General features: G+C 37.9%; 1 protein-coding gene across 9 annotated transcripts in view; it reads right to left on the bottom strand.

Annotated features, from left to right (window-relative positions):
* The window catches only part of USH2A (usherin), a 428,153-nt gene that overhangs the window by 52,647 nt on the left and 353,496 nt on the right, over positions 1-22,010 (bottom strand). For all 9 annotated transcript variants that reach the window (XM_042789369.1, XM_042789365.1, XM_042789371.1 and 6 more), the window contains 3 exons: positions 21,565-21,723; positions 20,776-20,938; positions 14,467-14,821 (listed from right to left, as the gene is read on the bottom strand). In XM_042789369.1, coding sequence (XP_042645303.1) covers positions 14,467-14,821; positions 20,776-20,938; positions 21,565-21,723 — 677 coding nt within the window. The remainder of the gene's footprint in view (positions 1-14,466; positions 14,822-20,775; positions 20,939-21,564; positions 21,724-22,010) is intronic.

Genomic DNA, 22,010 nt, shown 5'->3' with positions numbered 1-22,010 from the left:
AGTGGTTGTAGAGTTTGGTAGAATAACTGGAAGAGAAGCTGCTTGCAGGCTTAATGTCTTGAAATCAATTGAAGCCAGCAGATGGGTGAACTTCCAGATCCTCCTAGGATTATGCAGCTACAATTCCCTCCAGCTTAAGCCTCTTAAGGCACACCATCGGGAAGAAACACCTTGACACAGCATATGAAGCTGTGTCTGCAGACTGCCCATTCCCATATTCTATGCTGTCAAACCAATACTAAATTCATATACATACACAGAAAGTAGACAGCTAAACCTGCTGCAGCGTGAACCAGAAAAGCAGCTAGCTAGCTTCACCTTTAAACATTAATGCACAAATAAAACTGAATCTTTAATCATGTCTTTTCATGCTGTTACAGATTCATTAGTCCTTTCTAGTGTGGCTTGGGCTTCTCAGTGCAAAGGTCCTGCCAAAAGAAGAAGTCTGAGCTCCCTGTGACTTGCACTAGCAAGATGCAGTAGTTCAGGAAGAGATGAAAGATGTAAATACTGAAATATTACTTGAAAACTGAAGCATAACAAGTTCAGTTCAGATTCTCTATTTTCTTTGGGTATTTAAGTTACCTGGGGAATTAAAGTAGATCACTGAGTCAAAAGGTATATAGTTGAGCTTAGTACAAAACAAATTGTGCTGATTTCAGAATTGAAAATGTCTTTACAGCACGTTATTGACTCCAGCATATTAACTTGTAAATCCACTAGTTTTACTGTCTCATTTATTGATTAGCTGCATGTATGCATGTTATAAATGAGCAATCCAAAAAGAAATTACTACAATTTAGTCATTTGGGTCCAGACTTGTAAAGGTATTCAAGTGCTCAAAGATGAAGATAGGCCCTAAGGGAAACAGTTAGAGCTCCTACATTCTGACACAGAACTTGTGCAACTAGTGTCCTCAGTTACTCTCTGTTCTCTGTGCGGAGGAAGGGAGTTTCCTCCAAAGGGAAAGTCATGTTTATTCTTAACTTCCGTTTTGACTAGATCATCAGAGAAGCCTCACTCTCTCTCAAGACAGATTAGACAGACGAGCCTACACTGGTCATCTAAAGTAAATTTTTAGAATTCAGAGCTGTGACTTTTGCTTAAATTCACTTAAGACTCAAAGAGCCAAGAAGTCAGTGACATTTTCAATCAGCACACAGCAACAGATCATACAGGTGAGCTCTTTCTTTTTTCTTAAGTTGAAACAGAAAGCTATTGATAGCTTCAGAAGTTGAACTGCTGCTGTTTCTAAACAGTTCAAAATCAACAGAAGCTTTCTTTGGCTTTTTGAAGGATCCTGGATCAGGTTCTTCATGTGTAGAACAACAAAACTGAATGGTGCATGTAGATGCCATTCAACTAGAACAGGGACTGGTTTTAGTTAATCCATAATATTGAGGCAAACATCCCTGACTCCTGATTTCCATGAATAGGTCAACATGTTGGGAATGATCTTAAGTCTGAGATGATGTTACTCAAGTTAGTGTGGTTTAAAATTGCCATTAACACTCTCAAACCAACTATCATTACAGGGGTTTGTTAACAAAGCAATTGAAAGCTTGGTGATGCTTCTATGCAGGACCAAAAAGATGAAAAATTGCAGCATGCTAAAGAGTTGTTGCAAATTTTTGTCTCAGCAAGGTCCTATTTTAAAAGCCACATGTTTTCAGCTCTATTTGTCCTCAAAGGGAGCACTGTATTTGACATCAAAGTAACTAGAGCTCAAACTATTGTGTTACCTGGTAGAAAAGGTGGTGGTTTTCTTCTCACTTGCTCTCAAGGTCTCTATTCAGTCTTTTTAGGCCAGGACTTTGCAGTAACATTAAGCACAGCACTTAAGTATATCACTGTCTTAAGCTACAACTATAGCGTAAACCTCATGATCTATTGGTACATCATGGCTCTAGCATTTCTAGCATAGACTAGCATTAGAGAAAATCTAAATTATCATCTGTCTTGGACCCCTGAAGAGAAAACAATAAAAAATAATTTTATGATACCATCATGACAAGAATAATACTTCACTTCATCTGGGAAAAGATGTCTTCCAGACTTCTCATTAATTCTTTTTTAAAGCCTGTTGAAATATAAGAGCTCTGCAAAGTTTCATTCCTCTTGTTTGTGGAAAGTAAAGTTTTCTTTATAGCAAAAGTATGGAGATTTATCACTGCAAGGAGTCCACTTCCCCCACCTTCTTCCTGCATTAAATCTGCATTCACAATTCTGATTTTGTGGGACAATAGTAAACTTGGTGCCTTTTTTGTAGCCACTAGACTAGCATCTCCACACTGCATGGAGGATTTGGCTCAGGCTAGGAACTCTTCTCTGGGTGGGATAAAAGAATCGGTGCATTCAAGCCTGCAGGAAACAGTCTTGGAAAAATACTTGGAGCAAAATTCAGAAGCAAAATGAGTAATGATTTGTGATATGCCCAATAGGTTATCCCAATAGATACTGTGATCTCTGTTCATCTTCCTGTTGTGAATGTATGACTCCTCAGAGTCCTTTCGGCACACAGACAGCACACACTCCAGGGGTCTCACTCTGACAGACCATACCCCAGCAGTAACATCCTCGCCTTGTTATGGTGGTGTGGGCACAGAAGCATTTAGAACGCATACATGCTCCATAAAGGAGGAAGTTGGAGCAGCCATGGATTAGCTTTAAAACGACATCCTACAGCTGCAAAGTCAAAGAGCTTAGAGGCGGATACTGTGCTGCAGGTCCAGCTGCTGCTCTTGCATCAGTCACAGGTTGCCTTAAGCGGACATGTGTTTGTTTGCCTCCTGAGGCTTTGCCTGCGTAATTACACAGCCTCCAGTAATATGACTTTAAAAGACATTATCTGACTGAAGCAGAGTCCTCCCTGCTGTAAGGACTGCAGGACCCACAGAATATCTGGAAATAGAAACAAGTTCCTAACAAAAATCTGAAAAAGACAGAAGTTATTTTCTACTAGACTCTCAGGATGGGAATTAATTCCTGCTCCCTATATCACTTATCTTAGTCTCTAAATGTGATCTTAGAAAGGAAGGCTAGTGAAGGGAAAGAAAGGGAGGAAGAAACTGTTTCCACACTTTTGGTGGAAGGAGGAAAGCAGCTTGCAGTTGCCAGAGGTATAACAGATGATGTTTGATGCCCTAAGAGGCTGTAACATGGCACCTGCTAAAAAGGTGGGAAAAATTTCTCTGAATCTGGTAGCAACTTTGGCGGGGGTTCTTCCATCAAGCCCTCCACTTCATGGGTAGAAACCTTCTCCCCATGTGCATAGCTTTTCTTGTCACTCATAAAGCAGTTCAATGAGCACATCCTTTCCAAATCTTCCAGCCTGTCAGATGCTGGTGGAGGGATATCTACCTATCTCTTTCTTTAAAGACTGAAGAGTTCTTATTTGATGAATGCTAAAGAAATGGACTTAAAAATAGAATATAATTTTTACAGTTTAAAAATATAATCCATCCATTACGAGTGCATGTGAGTAGAGTACAATACACTTAGATATTCCAGATCCCATCTGCCATGCATTTCTGTAACTTTGGTGAGATAAAAAGCTCAAGGTGATGAGGGAGATACTTGTAGTTTATGGTGGGATAGACTCATAAATTGGAATTTGTTTCCTCCCAGTACAGATTACATGTATGCAAGCTACCTCCACACACTGTACACAATAAGTTTTCAGGCTCAGACAAGAAGTTTTTCATCCTCACAAGAGTCTACTACTTTCTGCCTTTGGTTTCTTTGGAAACAAACCAACCAACCAATCAAGAATTACTTATGCTTTGGTGTTTTCATTTGTGATAGTACTGGTACTGGGAAGCAGGAAGGACAGATATAAAGATTGTTTTGAACTTTAATGAATCTGATTAGTTGTCTGGCTTGGGCCCTATTTGAATTTGTCAAGAGTGAAAGTCCCCTGTCATCCTTTCCCTGTTCCACACACAAATGAGATCTTCACATGATTCAGAAACTGTTCTAGGTTTGAAGACAAATGCAAGAGCTGCCTGTCAGCTCACTGACCAACAGCCATCCCAGTCAGCTAGCTTGCAATCTCCCTTCTTCCATTTGTCTGTTTGACATCGCTCAGTTGTGTTTTCAACACTGTCAAGACACATTTCAACCAGCGTGAAGATCCATCAGGGAACTGGGTGCCCTTGCAAGGATGTGGAAACTTCTGCCTTCAAAGGTGCATGGGTGGGGGAAGCAGCAGCTCCGCCTGCTCTGCAGACCCAGAGCAAGGCGGTCCAAGGGAGAGAAGGAGAGAGGGGTGGCAGCGGTGGGGTGTAGGACCCCTTGGTTTCCAGCAGCTGCTTCTACAAAACTGGTCCAGACCTCTTCAAGTGCCCCTCCACCGAACCACTGATGTGCACCCCATCAGCCAGATCCCAAGCTGATACCATGGCTGTGCTAGGTTATTTTACCAAAAGGTCTGGCATATATGAACTATTAAAATCTGCAAATGATTTAAAGCAGAAGTGGTCAAACTCAATATTCCAAATAGCACTTATTATAAACTTACGTGATTTATCCTCTTTGTATGGCCATCTCAGAGTTTTTCCTTTATAAACTGAATAGCTGGATGAGTGTTTTTGAAATGAAATCTCATTGGCTAATTACTCACTTTATTTATTTACAATTTCATTTCCACACTGTATGATGAATCACCAGAATCAGTCAGTAATGCATCTGCTGACTGGATAACTACTTTCTTTTTGTTTTTAGTAACAAATAAGTTACAGCTATTTTTAATAAACAATTTTTTAGGATTTCTAATTCTGTTAGTAAAATTCACAGAGCTTTTGAGCTCTGAAACCATTTTAGTACTTTGCAATTCTCTAAACAGTCTGAAAAACAACAGAAAGTCCCATTATGATCTAAAAGAATAAAAACAATGCTTTAGTTTGAAGAGAGTTACATTTTGGATTCCTTTTTCATACCCAGTTAACTTTATATACAGTTAAAGTATAATGTTATAGTAAATTTATACTCCTCCATTGTCACCGGTTCAAAATGCATTGGAATATTCAGCAATTTTTTTCTGTTTTTAAATCTCCATCAGAGCCTGTGTGAGAACTGGGATAAATAAGCAGCCACGTTTTGCCATACTGGAAAAGTTCCAGAAGGGAAAGGGCTCTTGACATTACAGAGCTAAAGGAGTTTTCAAGATACTTTCTATTTCCATACTCGTTCTTTTGTATGCTAGGTTGCCTGCCATTATGTTTATGTAATTCTGACAGTGTTCTTAATGACACACTAACAGATTGTAAAACACGCTGCTGGCATTTACTTGTTTTTTATATTTTTAAAACAATGTCCTTCATGTAACAGTAGTTAAGCGCGGCAGAAGGACATCATTAGAGCCATGGTTAAACTGTAATTTACACCATTAGGAAGGCAGGAGCAATTTTTATTGCCTGGCAATTTTCTTGCTGAAATATTTGGACCATATGGCTCAATTTGTGTAATAACCTTAATTTCAGCACCCTTCAGGTCTGCCTCCATCTCCTACGGAATGGTAAAATGCGGTTTAGCAGAAAAGGCAACTGTCTATACTTAGAGAGTTGAGATTAATAACATGTCACGTCCTGTTTTTGGTGAAGGAATTCGAACAGCAGCCAGATGGTATCTCTACAAATAACTGTCAGGGGTCTTGATCTAATCAATACAATGTATTAATACATCTCCCTTCGCTGCTTCTCGAGGGGCTAGTGTGCAACATCTGGAAAGATTGGGGGGACCGCCAAGTAGAAAGCTGATCCTTTTCAGAATCAAACTGAGCCCAATTAATTTTTCATGTATACTTGATAACTGTTTCATAATGAGCTATGCGTCTTGACGGAGTTAGGGTTGGCGGCACGAGCGGCTTGTGCTTCCTATCCCCATTCAGTCCACTTACAGAAACCAACCCATTAATCAAACTATCTGGCATAAAACTGAAATCTCAGCTCAGCAAGAGATCAATAACCATCCTTAAAAAAAAAAAAAAAAAAGCAACAACAAAGACCCCACCACAGAAGAAGGCTTTAGTGGGCAAAAGTATCCAGGCATGACATTAGTGATTACTTTAACAAAAACCAAAACTCAGAACCATACTCACCTGACAGGCAGCTATAACATAGAATTTAATATTACCTTCCTGTCAAAAAGTAACATTTAAGTCCATTAAAAATACACTGCCATTCTGCTTTCTAGATACAGAGGCCATCTGGCCCCTATTCACCATAATTGCTATTATAGTCTCAAAAATAATATTTATATAGTACTGTAAATTAACAGACACCCATTCCCACTCCCAAAGAGCATTCTGCTGATAAACCTCATGTTTTAGCAGCATGCAGGAATTAGGGTCTCGCTCCCCTAAAAAAAGAGCGTGTCAAGATTATACATGCATTCCAGTGCTTTTTGTGAAGTCTGAAAGGAGGAGAGAGAGAGGTCACCTGGCAGGCAGAAAATGGGAAACTGCAACAAGAATAGGGGAGATGAGCTTGAATGAGGCTGTGAAGCTGAGTGATGGGAATGGATTCAAAAGGGAGCAGTAAAGAGAAAGGACAGGAGGTCAGCTGAGAATACTAAACTTATCTTGCGTAGGACACCCCACGGCTGTTTGATGAGAATGACTTTGGTGATTGTAGACCTGGATTAGATTCAAATGGAGTCCCCAGCGGTACGAAGCTCTGTATTATATTACCAATTCCCACGAGTCATATGGCTTCTTCTTGTTTTTGTTTTTTGTTTTTTTTTTTTTTTTTTTTTTTTAAAAAAAAGATGTATGATTCTATGTATTAAAATTACCCATTGCTTGTTAAAATTCCCTAGGAAATATAAGCATATGACGTAACACTTCTCAGCCAATTTGAATAAAAGACCTTATCTGTGGAGGGGGGTGGGGCAGGGGGATAGGATAGGGGGTGGGAGTGGCCTTTCTAATTATCAGCTGAAGAATTCCTGTATCTGTAGCTGATGGGCATGACACTGGGGATTTTGGGAAGCTGCCCTATGACTTTACCACCAGAGAGCGTTATCTTGGAGTTGCTTGATATATCCACTTAAGAATGTTGGTTAAATGTGAATTAAAATCTAGTCAAATCCAATTAAGCGTTTTTAAACAGATATCTAATTTGAAAAACAGCTGTACATATTACCCAACAAATTTCTGCCTCCTCCTTCTCTGTTTTTATTTCTTACTTATATATGAAAAAGCATCTGTAGCTTACCAAAACCTTGTCTTAAAGGCAGATTTAGTGCAGTCATATACAGTATGGCACAAAGGGAAGAATGTCCCTCATATTATGTCTACCTATCAAATTATACCTACTAAGGTGAATGTTTGTGGGGTTTCTGTCTTGTTTATTTTGTTTTTACAAATTAGAAAACATCCTGCCAACGGTGTTTTTCTAGAGTGGCTGGTTAGCTTAATCTTATTCTTACAACTGAAATGCAAAACTTACAGAAAAACATTGTAGGGAAAACCATAAATAAAAATCATGTACAAAAACATATATAGAGAAATGGCATTATGGAGCATTTATGAAATCTTATTTTAGGCATCTGACTTTAGGCTTTGTCATGTGGTCACCTATTCTCTTATGACTGCAGGTACACAAACTGAAAAATTACCACTTCCAGACTGCTGCCCACCACCATCTTTCTATCAGAGGGTACCATCTTTTAAATCTGTCAACCTGCATAATACCATTGTGTGGGTTAGGAAAGACTAGCTGATTAATCAGCTTAAAATCAACCACCTTCTTTTGACTAACACATACCAGTAGTGGCACACAAGTGCACTAGAGGAAAGCAGTCTCATGTGAACTGTTGCAGCCCAAGGACATTAAATATCCATGCCTTCAATGGTCTGGAGGTTTCATGGTCTATAGAGGACATTCATGCTCCCAACTAGGTTAGATGCCTGAAGTCAGTCACTGCAAATATCCTTCAAAAGACCTAATTCTACATGGGTTTCGTTCATCAAAAAAAGGTCTACAGAATGGGTGAAAACTGGGTCTTGCACAAGGAGAAACCCAGCGATAAAATACACCAGATATTTCCAAATAGGAACCTAATTTATTTGTAGAAAAAATTACCTATTGATCCAGGCACTCTGGTCTAGTCAATCTAGAGTGTGCGATATTAGGCATGGTCAGACATAACCCTATCAGTGTTTTTCCTTCTGGTCCAAGAATTTATCAAAGGGCAAAGTTATGTTAACTTCACATTGCATGCTGAATTAGGGAGAAAATATTAAATAAAAAAATGTAATGAAATAAACTCCTTTGCTGTAACCTTCACTAATTCAAATCACCAGTTGCCTGACAACATATTAAGACCTCACAGACACCAGACAAACCTTTCCGTGCTACTCTGCATCCCACCTCACAATGATTCTTTCATTCTTGGCAGAGTTTCAGCAAGGTCTAAAGCTCTGTGGCTGCCGAAAGAATCCAGGAGACTCTGAAGTGGCTTTGGTTACAGCAAGGATAGTATAAATAGGAGAGCTGAAGCCTCACTCTTTCTCTCTCACCATTCTCATCCAGCTCTATTACCACAGTACTTCAAAATTATCAAAGTTGTGCAACAATCCATTTCACCCTTTCTACTCTAATCAGGCAATTCTGCATGTCTGTCTTGATAGGTGGGGCTTACTGAAGCACTTAATCAGTTTCTGGAGGGGCCCTGTAGTGCCAATCCAAATGCTTATTTAAACAGAGCTGTAGTGCCAAATCCAGCATATTCTGCAGCAGCATGGAAACAACAGAATCTGTGAGACACAGATTGCCTCATACATTTTTTTTTTTTTTTTTTTTTTTAGCAGCCTTCAATGTGAAGGAACACTTGTCCTGTATTCAGCCTGTGCAGGCTTAACAGGTCTGGAGATCAAAACACAGGAAGTAGTTTATATTATTGGGCTTTCCTGGCAAATAAAACATTTAGAGCAATTCCAGTACAAGCCCTTCCTGAAACTGTGCGAAGGAGGCTTTGAATCTTAAAAACTGCATTTAAATCAAATGATTCATTTGCAAACCCATCACATATAGCACACACGTAGTAGGTGTGGGTCATTTCATTGGAATTAGAAAGCAAATGTCTCTATACATGAGAGGTCGCCAGTTGTTGTAAGTTAAAATCTTTTCACTGTTAGGCATAATTAAAATACTCTAACAGTGGTTTCAGTAATTTAAACATTGCAGTATTGTTGTAATATTTTTCTAGGCTTCAAGAGTTCACAATTGTTTGGTCCAATCAAATCTGGGAACACTGGAGAAGTTATCACCCATCAAGGTAATTACTTTCAAGTTGAAATAATTACTCCATCAATGTTAATGGTCTTTCAACTTCAATAAAGCACTCACCTGCCGATAATCACAGCTAACCTCTTGCTCTCATGCAATTCCCTCTCTATTTAGCAGGTTATATTACAGCCGTTAGAGTGGTCACTTGTCCTGAACAGCTGCTGAATTTCACTTTGATCGGCTGTGAACCATAAAAAAATTAGTCATCTGTGTATGATTTCCCCCTAACCCATAAGCCCTTGCAGATCTAAGGATACGATCTTTTGGCTGTATTAGGGCACTGCTGAGCAGCCATCTTGTTTCTGGTTGTGGCTACTTTCCACTCGCTAACAGCAGCACAGTAGCCTAATTAACTTTTGCCCTCCACTGCCGTTTACAGCTTTCATTCTTTGCTAAGTAGCACATCTTCTGAGTTTATGGCATGTGCGGGGATTCCTCCATTTACTCTCATCTTGGTTTTTTAGAGTGCACTCCATTTTCCAGGTATCTGAAATAGGCATTTATAGAAAAGTTTCACCCGCCTATTTCTTTGGCATATTTTTTCTTATTCTTGTAGCTACAGTCTTCATTCCTCCTTCCATAAGGAAGCTGACATGCACAGTCCTACATACTGCATTACTGAATAATGTTATGTATGAGGAAGTTAATAACTACATGGTATCTCATCTCTAATGCTGCCAAATGTTCACTGGTCTATATGAGGAAACAGAAATGAAGGATCACACATGGATGTATTAAACATTTCTGAATGTGATGAATAGAAAGGAACTAACTCTGGATGAAAGATCCCAGATATCTAAAATCCTGCACAGGAGGTGTGTGTATATGGGAGTACTGGCCACTAAGATTATTTCTGATATATAATATATGGAGTTTTTCAGCAAGTAGACTTTCTTTATTATGTTTACTCTGGTTACATATTTGAGATACAAATTACTGTCTGATTATAACAACATAATCATGCAAGCCAAAGCCTCATCTTCCTACCAAAGTCTCTATTATTATTGCTATTCTGCAATATGTCTACAGATTTCACTACCACAGATGAAGCATCTGCCAAGAGGAGCTTGGCCAGTGTAGTTATATACCATCTCCCCAAATAATGTAAGGTAAGCCAACATGTGTTCTCAACTGTTAGCATAGCTGCATCCAAACCAAAGGCTTTGCTGATGCAGTGATATCAGCTAATAGACGTGTTAATTTTTTACACCCCAAGCTGACACAACTATGCCAAAAAAGCCTTGTAGGATAAATTTGGCTTGAAAGCCTCATACTTCAAAACACATTGTGAGCAGACCTGTGCTTCTAGGTAGGCACGGGTGTAGGGTTTCCCAGGAAAAAGGCCTATAATGCTTACATCTATCTCTTGCACCCTGTAACAAGCACATTGTACTTTTAGTTACATTCTGCTGAGGCAGATTTGACACACCAAGGCCTTGATTTTGCATATTAATAATGGGGGTCACTGCACAGAGCAGGCAGAATTTTTCTTTATAACCCTAATCTCTGGATGCTTTTCCTTCTTCAAGCACATTCTAACAGGCACATATTCTTACATTTTCACTCATCATCTTGCCTTTGAATTCTCCTGCTCATGATAAACAACCAAATATTTGATATAATTGTCATGGGAGAAACAGGATTACACACCCACAAAACTCCTACCAAGAAAAAGTCCACACTTACCCACAGTTTTACCTCACAGCGACATTTGGAATACAACAGTTAAAGAGCTGTGATGCTTTGATGCCATTTGGCAGGTACTGGCTTTATAATGATATCAGCTCTGGGTCCTATGTTCACAAGATTAAGCCCTAAGTTCACAAGAGCGAGCAGACTGCTTTGACAATCTAGTCACTTTATGCAGATTTCTGTAAATGAGAACATGCTCTCAATCCATTCCTCTCCAAACACATCTGTCTCACGTTAATGCTGTCAATAAGACACTAAATATCATTCTTTCTTTAAAGGGTTAAAATGAACAGGGAAGACATTGTGGGAGACACTTGTACTGCTGTAACCAGTCTTGACTTGACTTCGCTCTGCAAATAAACCAGAGTGTCAGTTTAACTTGCTGTCACCTCACATCTGTCACTGCACTCCTGGCCACACAAGCTAGGGAAATGGGTGACGCTGCTCTTTAACTGCAAAGCATCAAAATGGCCCGCATGTACTTCACTTGCTTCTAACAGTCCAGGGAGATCCTCCTTTTGTATGAGTGGCAGCAGCTTTTGCTCTCAGAACGGAGTTCCCATTTCTATCTCCGTTGGCAGTGTAAAATTTCAAGGGGTCAGCGATAACCTTAAGGTACCAGTCAGTCATACCTCTGACACATGAATTCAAATGCAGTTTAATGCACTGTAACTGGGGAATGAATAGTTGCATTTTGGGAAGGTAGAGTGGATAAGTCCGTCAAATGGTTTGAAAACCCACAAGAAGCTTCTCATTTGGCTCTGGAAATGAATGGAAATGAAGCTGTCAAATTAGAACAGCCTGCAGGGATATTAGCAAATGTTTAATTTGTATCCTGCAGTGTCACAAGGATTTTATTTCTACCTTAGGTTTTGGTCAAGCTTTATGTCTTGTCGCAGGCAACCAGTGAGCAACCAACGAGCAAGGGTGGCATCGGCTGCTGATTCTAGTACTGTTTTTTTTTTTTTTTTTTTCCAGAATAATCTAATGGGATAAGAATGGAGTCTAACAGATTAAATAAAGGACCAAACTCATTGCTCGCCTAATACTTTAAGTCTTGCTTGTAACATGGAAGCTTGTGTGAGAGAATGACTAATGGTGTATCCCACGAGGGAGCTCCAATAGAAATGCTTTAGGAGATTAAATGATTTAGCCTAGTACCCCTGAAAGCTGTATTTTAAAGGGGCAGAAGTTTAATCATTGGAATGCTAGTTCCTTCAATAAAATTACATTTTAATTAAAGTGTCTCATTCACAAAGCTACATTTAAGGGTATATCAGCAATTTCATGATAAAATTCTATTTTTAAGGGGTTATAACTTTGAAAGTTGGTGTCCAGGTTTTCGCCTGCTGGGATAATTGACCTGACCTCCTGAAGATATCTTTGACAACAGGACTCTGGGCACTTCATGTCAATAACTTTGATTCAAAGCTTTAGCTGTTCTGCTATATTCAGAAGAGGTAGAACTCAGATCTCAGCTCTTTGGTATAAATCAGCAACGACTCTACTGAGTTAATGTAGTTGCAACAGCTTAAAGTGAGTGCAACTGATGGAAGAGCTGTGCAGAAAGATTTCTCCCCAAAGGGTAGTATAATATTTAAAAATAAAAAAGGGCAGCAAAAATAATAATCAATAAATTTTCACGACAAAGGATGGTGGAAAAAACATGCAAGTCAGCTTCACTGCAACACTAGTACAACAGCTATACATATGCTGCCAGAATGTCATTTTGATTCAGGATAGTGTTTGGGGAAAATAAAGGATTTTGGAGCCAGGAAAATACTAATTCAGTAAATAATAGCTTGTTAATTTAAAACGCTTTTAGCTGATGCTGTTAAAGAAAAACACTGTGGCAACATTATTTAAAAGGCCATTTTGGTAGGTTTTATTACCCACAATACAACCATCTTGGACATTTTCTGTTGTTGTTGGCATGCTTAGAAGACATTGCAATGCATGACTGGCCAGGTCAATTCTGATGCTCTGCAACACATTGCGTGCTGCTGAAGCAGAGTATTAGGAGAAGCCCTGTCATTTCACTGGTTTTGAAATCTTGGGTGTCCAATGATGACAATTATGACTGTGATTATTTTTTTGAAAACAAGTTAAGGGAGCCAAGTACAAAAATCCTACTGAAGTTCAATAACTTTAAAATCCCAATTTACTTTCTAAAAGCTAACGTACTGAACAATGTAAATGCAACTATTCCAGAAGCCAGAAGTATATATTCCTATCATTTAGTTCAGGACCCGGTTTTCTGTTGGTTTTGTTTGTTTGTTTGTTTTAGAAAAAGATGTATTACAAACTTAAAACATTTAGGCTTTCAGGAAGCCAGACATAAATCTGCTTTGGAACCATATGATCACAAGAGTATGTAAGATTACTGAGCTGGAAAATTTTCCCACATTGTCATGTTGAGATTTGTCTAAGGGAGTTACTTAAAGGTTGCTATTGGTAAAGACAAAGCTCTTTGATATCCTACTTGAATGTCAGTTACTTTATAATTGAGGTAGTTAAGAATTCAGGGGATTTCTGGTGTTATTCAATACAAACATGGTCTATGGATATAATTAGGGTAAAATTCTAGGTTTATGAGATTGAGGTGGCACTGCTGCAGAAACCCAACTTTATTACAACCTCCCTAAACATTTTCTAAAATTTATTTTCAGGAGACAGCCAAGTACAGCCGCTATCCTAATATACAGCAGTTCACTTCTACTATCTACAAGCTGTCTTTCTACAGAAAGACTAGAATGTAATCTATAGGTGGGAGGAGCTGTGGTAACTGCACAAACCATAACCACTTCTGTCACTGATTTACATAACATTGTTAGTCAGTTCACAAAACAACCTGCCCTTTCATGAGTTTATCCTTCCACATACTGAATAGAAATGTAATATTTACAGACATTCCTGTTTGGAAAGTCCCTTGAAGGGAAAGACATGTTAGCAGTGCAAAGTAACATTCTAATGTAAGTACATGCAATGAAAGTAAAAGTAGTTCTGCTTGTACTACTGATTAATTATGAGGGGAACATGCAAATACATTGCATATATGAACTATGTAATTGCTAATTAATTCATTCATTTTGTCATCCCAGCTGAATTACAAAACTAGAATTATATATGAGGACTGACTTTGTTGTTCTTTGTGCAGATACTGTGAAACTATTTCGACAGTCAGACAAAAAGCTCAGGACAGTATTCTCAGAGCGAGGCTGATAAAGTTAGATGCACGTGCTTAATTCATCCAGACATGACCCATCTATGGTTTCAAGTTATCTACTTGACTCTATCAGGAATTAGATATTAATGTGAAAGGTTTCAGTCTGCGTTTGGGCCAAACTCAAAATTTAAACCAACAAAACTACTGGCAACTGGAAATCCCAGTTTTCCAATCAGTGTTAAATGAGATTTTAAAATACCACAGAGATCAAAGCAGAGCAAAAACAACTTAAAATTGGTTTTGTGGTCCAGTTCTTACCATTACGGTTAGTGCTGTAACAGCTGGGACGCTAAATGTTGGATCACTGCGTTTTTCTTGATAGACTACTCGATACAGAGATATAAGACCATTGGGAGAGACAGGCTGGGTCCAGTTCAACCGCACTGAGTATGCACTTGTTGCTTGTGCCCAAGGGGCTTCCATGCCCCATGGGGAAGCCTCCAGAGTTTGGGTTGAAGCCCACAGGCTGTCCACTGACCCCACAGCATTTTGAGCTCTGACACGATATTCGTAGAGAGTAAAAGGCTGTAGAGCATCGGATGCATCAATAAATTCCAAAGCTCCTTCAGCCCAGATGAACAAAAGCAGCTCTTCTTGACTGCCCACAGGACGTCTGAAATCAAATCAAAGGCAATGTGTTTAAAATTGAAAATAACTTTAACAGTCCCATGGTAGTAGATGCTGAAGTTCTAAGTTCAGCCTGTACCTCAGAAAACTACAGAACTTACTTCTATACATTACACACACACACAAGGAACTGCCTACCTATCTTTGCATCTTAAAAGCATTTTCCTGAACCTGCCTTAAGTGCTGAGTAGTGAAGAAGACATTTTTGAGACAATCATTTAATTATTCTTTTTTATCTAGAAGAATACTATAAAACATGACAAACAAGCGTGCTGTCACTGTCCATAGTAGCAGAGTAGCAATACAATATCATATTGTCCTTTAAGGACAGAACACATTAGATACGAGACTTCCAGTATTTAGAATGTGAAATTTTAAATCCATATATAGTTTCTAAGTAATGACTTGAATTGCAATATGGGTGCAAGTTTTCAACATTTCTGAAAATCAAACTATTTATGAATGTACTCACCTCAGGATCCCTCATTTATGGAAAACTTACAACCAATTTACTTGACAAAAATGTAACCTAGTGAGCAAGGGATAAATATTCTATGATGCTTGCAAAACCAAAATCATGCACTTTTAAATTCTGGTTTGCTCACAATAAATACCCCATTTGTTCTTGAAAATGGAATAAGTAATCCCTTGTGCATAAACTTAGCAGAATTTGCAGCTCCAGCACAAAAACTCATTAAAATATCACAAGTAGTGCTTTCTGTAATAAACTACATATTTTTTCTAATGCTTTTTTTGTTTCAAAATGCAAACAAGATACATGAAGACAATTCACTGTATAGGCTTTTGGCACAATGGGGATTTATTTCTGCACATATGTATATATATCTGTATACATACACACACATATATACACATATATATCTATATATGTATATATAGCATTCCTACTACAGATCTGCCTGTGTTGGACCCAGTGATATTCTGAGTATCAGAGGAGATTACAGATGATCCTCACCCCCTTTCTAATGTGGACCCTTCTAGGATATAATTTACAAGAGTTGTAATAAGGCAAGCACTCATCTTCAAAACAGAGTTATCAAATCAATTCTTTCACTTGGCATAAAAATGTTTGTGTGAAATTAAGTTGGTTACATTTAAACACTGTGATAAATCTCAATGACGGTTGTGCTGTACTGCACATGAATTTAAGTATTTCCCCTACTCTTCACAGGAACCTTGGCCTTTGCAGAACACAAAAGCACTTTCACCCTCCATGCCAACAACAAAAACCAAATTACATTATCTGCCACTTTTATTGCAAGTAGGGCAAATTTGCAGAAATAAAATTGGTTTGTCTCATGACTGGGTGTCATCATCACTACACACAGAAGCTGGAGAATGTTTCTTTGGCAAGAGAAAATCTGTATTTCATGGAATTCCATCACATTTTTTTTTAGGTTAACCCAGGAATTACTTTAAAAATATAAAATGCAACAATTTTTAAAATTTATAATCTTATCTGCTTATAATAATATATACTCAGGTATTTACATGCAAATATGAAGAATTTAATGAGTGCATGTGTGTACACAGCTGTTTATTCATCCTTTGTGTATATGCATGAGTAAGGCATGCATGAGTACATTATTTTCAATAAATACATTATTTTCAATACAAAATTTTTGCTAAACTCTGAAATAAGCAGGCCACATGGACGCTGTTTAGTTTAAAAGGGTTAAAAAGGGATTTTAAAAAAAGAAGACGTTTGAGGTACAATGTCTGTAGTGTAGTGAAATACACAAATTATAAGATGTGTTGATACTGAGAACTGGTTGGCAGAACTGGGTGAAGAACAGCAGGCAGAACAGGCAGGAAAGATTCCCTAGCAATTCTCTCTGTTGCAACAAATTTCCAGAAGAGTTGGGGTACAAAATTTCTCATTGACCCCAAAATTCCATCAGCTATTTTTTAATACACTTCCCCATGCTCTGTTGTAATGGCAAATTAAGCCTTATGCAGAACTCTCCCTTACATACTGTTCACTGACTTAATGCAAGTCACTTAATTCTGAAAGGTGAATCACTACTATGTCTTTCTCCTGCACCTAAAAATACAGTCTTTTCCCTGTGTACTCAAAAACATGCCTAAAAAAAATCTCCGTAGATAAGTGAAAAGAGAGTATATATTTGTGCAATACAGTCACATTTAATATGTCTTTTCTAACCGAGCAGTATGGCACTTAAATGAATACACAAATTTATGTTTTATAAATTGTTGCAACTCTGTGATAAACAGTTTTTCACACTGAAAGATCAAGTATGCCACCAACTGTAAGCTCATCCATAAGCAAAGCTGTACAATGTAGTCTGGCTAAGTATTTAGATCTTATTACTGCTGAATATTTAATGAATGAAACTTATGGTTAGGTAAATGGTTCCATCTGTAGTGCTAAAAACCAGAATATCTTCATGTATGAATAAACTTTGAACAGAAGTGCTTGAACAGTCTGTAATCATTTCAATTGTCTTAAGATTTAAGATTCAACTGCTCATTTAACTGGAAGTGTTTCTTACGTACAATGAGCTGCAAAGGAGAATAACATTTCCAAGAGCTGGAAGCTGTCTCTTAATCTGCATAGTCTGATTTGCTGCTTACTTTTTTTTTAAAGATGCTCAGATACGGTTATTTTTATAAGGGCAGATTCTCCCTGCCCCACTGCCAATCTGAGCCAGATGACATAAAGAGGAGAATATAATCTTCTTTGTGACAGATAACTATAGAGCTGTATGCAGAGGACTGCAGCAACACTAACTGCAACACTCACCCCTCCACTTTCTTATGTGGATGGAGACAGTGAATCCCCGAGGCCTTGCATGTCAACCCAGAATTAATCCTCACATGTTTACCTTTCACCATGCCACAAAAGTACATGTTTTAGCAATGCCTGCTGTTTTCCTTAGCAGAGTGGTAGTGAGTTATTTCTAGAAACACCGAGAAGTAAGTCCTGGGGTAAAACTCAAACAACTGGGGAATTGCACTGTCAAATGAGGGGGAAGAATGCAACATTAGCACTGCTCCCCCTCTACAGCTTTACACCCAATTAAACAAGGCAGCCTCACTTACCATTTGGATTCAACAAATCTATACTAATGTAGTTTGTCTATTTTTTTTTTCTGTTTTTTTTTTTTTTTTTTTTTTAGCCAGTTTTGATGTCTAACAGTGAACAAAAGGAATTTGAGATTATTGTATGTAATAAACTAGTTTAGATTAGGTAACATATTAATTAGCTATTATATCAATTACAGGTATAAATAAAACCCTTCAGGAGTTCTTAAGCTCAATGACATATCCATCCCTAAGGATTCTTATATTAAACCATCCACTAATATATATGTCTTGGAAGCTGTCTTTGGTGCAGTTCATGGTTAAGGGTTTAAGGGTAAGCAATGAATTAATCATAAAGAGTCAGTCTAGAAGCCTCTACACTGCAAGTCACAACAGTCAATAGTCACTGAGACATGTCCTCTGTCTTAAACTGCCTGCTGATTTTTCTGCTACATTTTCACCATCAGGATTGCTTGGTTAATGGGAGTTACATTACAATATCACATACATATACTAAATAATATAATCTTACTGAACATGACACAGGCACTTCGACAGCAATTCAGACACTCCCTTAAGTAAGATATGAACCAAAATATTTATAATTTTACAGGCAATATTTCTTTAAGAGTCACCTCATGTGCATCCAACACAGTGCATGCTGGCGGTCAACAGAGAACAGTTCCATTAGCTGATGTGACCTATATCTTATTAAAATACAGCAAGAAATACATCACCTATTTCCATAATATTATTTTTTTCAGACTAGCAATTTCTGTGGTTGTCACAGGGATGTTATGTAATGATGAATGGGAAGAGAAGTGGATTGGGTCGTCGTCTCATGAGCCAGATCTTTTCTCATTCACAATCTCTTCCAAGTTGTGGTCATTGCTAGAAAAGTTTAAAAGCCTTAGATCTGTGTTTAAACCTGCTACATGAATTAAAAATAAAATGTCACCATCTCCAGTATCATGAACTAGCATCTTAATTTTTTGGCTTCCAACAAAATGGCTGCAAACTTGCAAGTGCTTTTACAATTCCAGAGGAAAGCATGAGTTCTGTCATTTTAATGCAAAGATCTGCACACACACTAGCTCCCCAAGCATTCCAGGTTTTGAGTTAAATGAATTTATTTTGGTGGTGATGCAGTAAGAAAGAGGCACATGATGAAGAAATTACATGCCATAACCTCCCATAGAAATACTGCAGTCTTTCTGCTGTAACAGTGTAAGGTTATGTGTGGCTACAAAATGAAAAAGAACTATATGCTTACATCCCATTTCTGATTTTTTTTCAGCTATCTGAGAAAGATTTGATATTGTTGTTGTCTAAGCACATTTAAACTTCAGCTGAAATAACTGCCAAGTGATTCATGCCTGTGTAGGTGAATATAACGATTGTATCTGGAGCCCCAGTGCGCCATTTTCATTTCACTTTAAATAAAAAACAAAATGTATCTATGTCAGTCAGTGCCCTTCTGCTGTACTCAGAGGTATCAAACAGGCTACAATTATGATTGTGAAGTGATTGTGTCACATTGGAGGAAGGTTTATTGCTTTTGAGTCTGCTAGGCAGTAACACATTCTGTTTCATATTACTCTTTATATCATTGTTTGGCTGTGACTAGAATAATCAAATGCCATCAAATGCTGTCAAATTCAATTTACAGTATTTTTCACTGAAGCAGGTTTTCTGCATTATATTTCCTGTTTTCCCTTTCTATGGTTGCCATGGAATAGCAGCGGTAATCATCAGCTTTATTTACAAAACCAACAGAGTGAAGACATGTCTTGGGCTATAACATACACTTTATTCTTCTTTATACAGGGGTGGGACTTGGTCTTTTTGATCAGACAATTAAGAAAAAATGCAAACAAAAGGATATTTTAAGAGAGCAGGATTTTTTAGAGGCTACTAATGTGTTTAAGGCAAAAGTGAATTTATATTAATTATCACTGCTGATTCCAAAAGGTAATTTGATTCCCTGTCTTCTCAGTCACAGCTCTAATATAATAAAATGTCCCAAACTCTTTGTGGGAGGCTAGATTCAGCACAGCATTTGTTTATCACACATATTTAGAGCTGGGAAAGCCAGGAACTTCGGAGTTTAAATTCCTCTCCAGTACATGGCTTGAGTTTTATATTCTCTGACTTTCTGAAGCTATTCAAGAAGGTCCCCTCAGTGAGCTTTTAAAGAAGGGTCAATGGGCACAGCAGGCGTCAGTGCTCTGCTACTTTGATACTTCTCTAGGTACTTCTCTAAACACAGCTGCCTATACAGAAATATCGTCACGCAGAGCTTATGAAGCTCCTCAGAGTGCGTGAGGATGTGTCAGTCAAGCACCTAGATGGGGCAGCTGAATACAAACACCAAGGGACATAAATAGATACACTGTAATCACACTCCTATTATTTACAAACAGGAACATAATTTATCTTGGACAACTGATCTGTGTTAGGAACCTAGATACTTTTTTTTTTTTTTTTTTTTGCTTTTAAAATATCTCAGAAATGGTGAATTAGTCTTGTTCCCATTCCAAAATTCTCAGCTGTCTATCAGAGGATTGAAGAACGTACCTAGTGGTCTCAGTGAGCACAGTGAGCGCATCTACCTTACAATTTCTGTCTGTCCCTTTGAATCTTTAAAAATATATTTGCATCTGCTTTTTTTCATTTGTAGATCAGGAAGATAATTCTTGTATCAGCTCTTACTCTCAACTTGTCCATCCACAGATCAGCATCTTACCTCAGCATTTGAAAGATAATACATATTTTACCATATGCTTCACTTTGTTTTCACCTCCTAGTATATGAGGGAATACAGAAATTAACAGTTCAGTAAGACCAAGAATCTGAGGTGATAAAAGCATTTACCTGTGAATAAAGTAGTTAGTAATGATGCCATTTGGTTTCTTAGGTGGTGCCCATTTCACTTCTATGAGTGCAGATCCCATTGCTTTAACGACAGGTGGGCTCAATTCTCTAGGAGGTGCTTCAGCGGTTCTTGAATATGTTTGACCACCCACTCCACAACCACCTACAAAACCAGAAGTTTTCTTAGTGATGAGAGCTTCTTCCTCAACAAAAAATACAGTAAAAGCAAATGAATGTCAAGTAAAGAAGCTTCTGATGAAATGGTGCTTCATTTCATTACTAAACACTCATTTAAATTACTGCAACTCCACTAATGAGCTGCTCCTGATTTTCACCACTGCAGGTGAGGAGAGAATTGGTTCCAAAGTGTCATTTTAAGAAAGACTTATTTCAGTAGGATTTTGAAAATTTCCATTAAAGTCAAGGAATTCTGTAATATTTGGTCTCTTCTCTCCTGTCTTTATGATTACTTCTTGTTGGTGAACAGTTACAGAACTGATTTTGTTCTGTATGCACATTTTCAAAAATTGTTAAGCTATTTGTGAAGGGCTTTTAATAAAATGACACATATTACCTAAAATACATTTTTAAAATATCCATTTAAAATATTCATGATATAACATGGAGAAATATTTAATGCTTCATTCAGTGTCAGGCTTTCTTTTTACTAGGTAAACATTTGACTCCAATGTAGGAATAAGATTTTATCTGTTTTGCTGAGTTGAATCTATCTGGAAAAATCTCCATTCCCTTCCAGTCACAGAGGTGAGTCTTTTAAAATCACCTTACCATTCTGGCATGCTTGTACTCTTATCTCATACAGGGTGTAGGGATCTAGGCCATCGACAAAAGTAAAACGTGCATGTCCTACTGGCTTCACCAGTACAGTGGGACTGCTTGCATTTAGTAAGATGTTGTATTCCAAAGGCACACTGGCAATGAATGTCCCTGTTGTAAAAAAAAAAAAAAAAAAAAAAAAAAAAAAAGGGGAGAGGAACCAGTGAGTATCTGAAATACTAACAACAGTGCAGAACCACTTCAGAGAGGCATTCATCATATGCAATTTTAAATGTAAGCCGCCTCTGGAGGTTTTACCTAATGCCTCATGGAAACTACAACCATTTTAATATAAAATGAAACAGATCCATCTGCAGATCGTAACTGGAAAACAGACATCACAGTTCATGGTTAAAAATCAAAATTCAATTCAGTTAATGCCTGTGTTGCAATTGCTA

Source organism: Tyto alba, unplaced genomic scaffold, assembly GCF_018691265.1.
Source record: "Tyto alba isolate M040663 unplaced genomic scaffold, T.alba_DEE_v4.0 Super-Scaffold_16, whole genome shotgun sequence".
In the NCBI taxonomy this organism is placed as follows: domain Eukaryota; kingdom Metazoa; phylum Chordata; class Aves; order Strigiformes; family Tytonidae; genus Tyto; species Tyto alba.
This window is presented reverse-complemented; position numbering and strand designations above follow the sequence as displayed.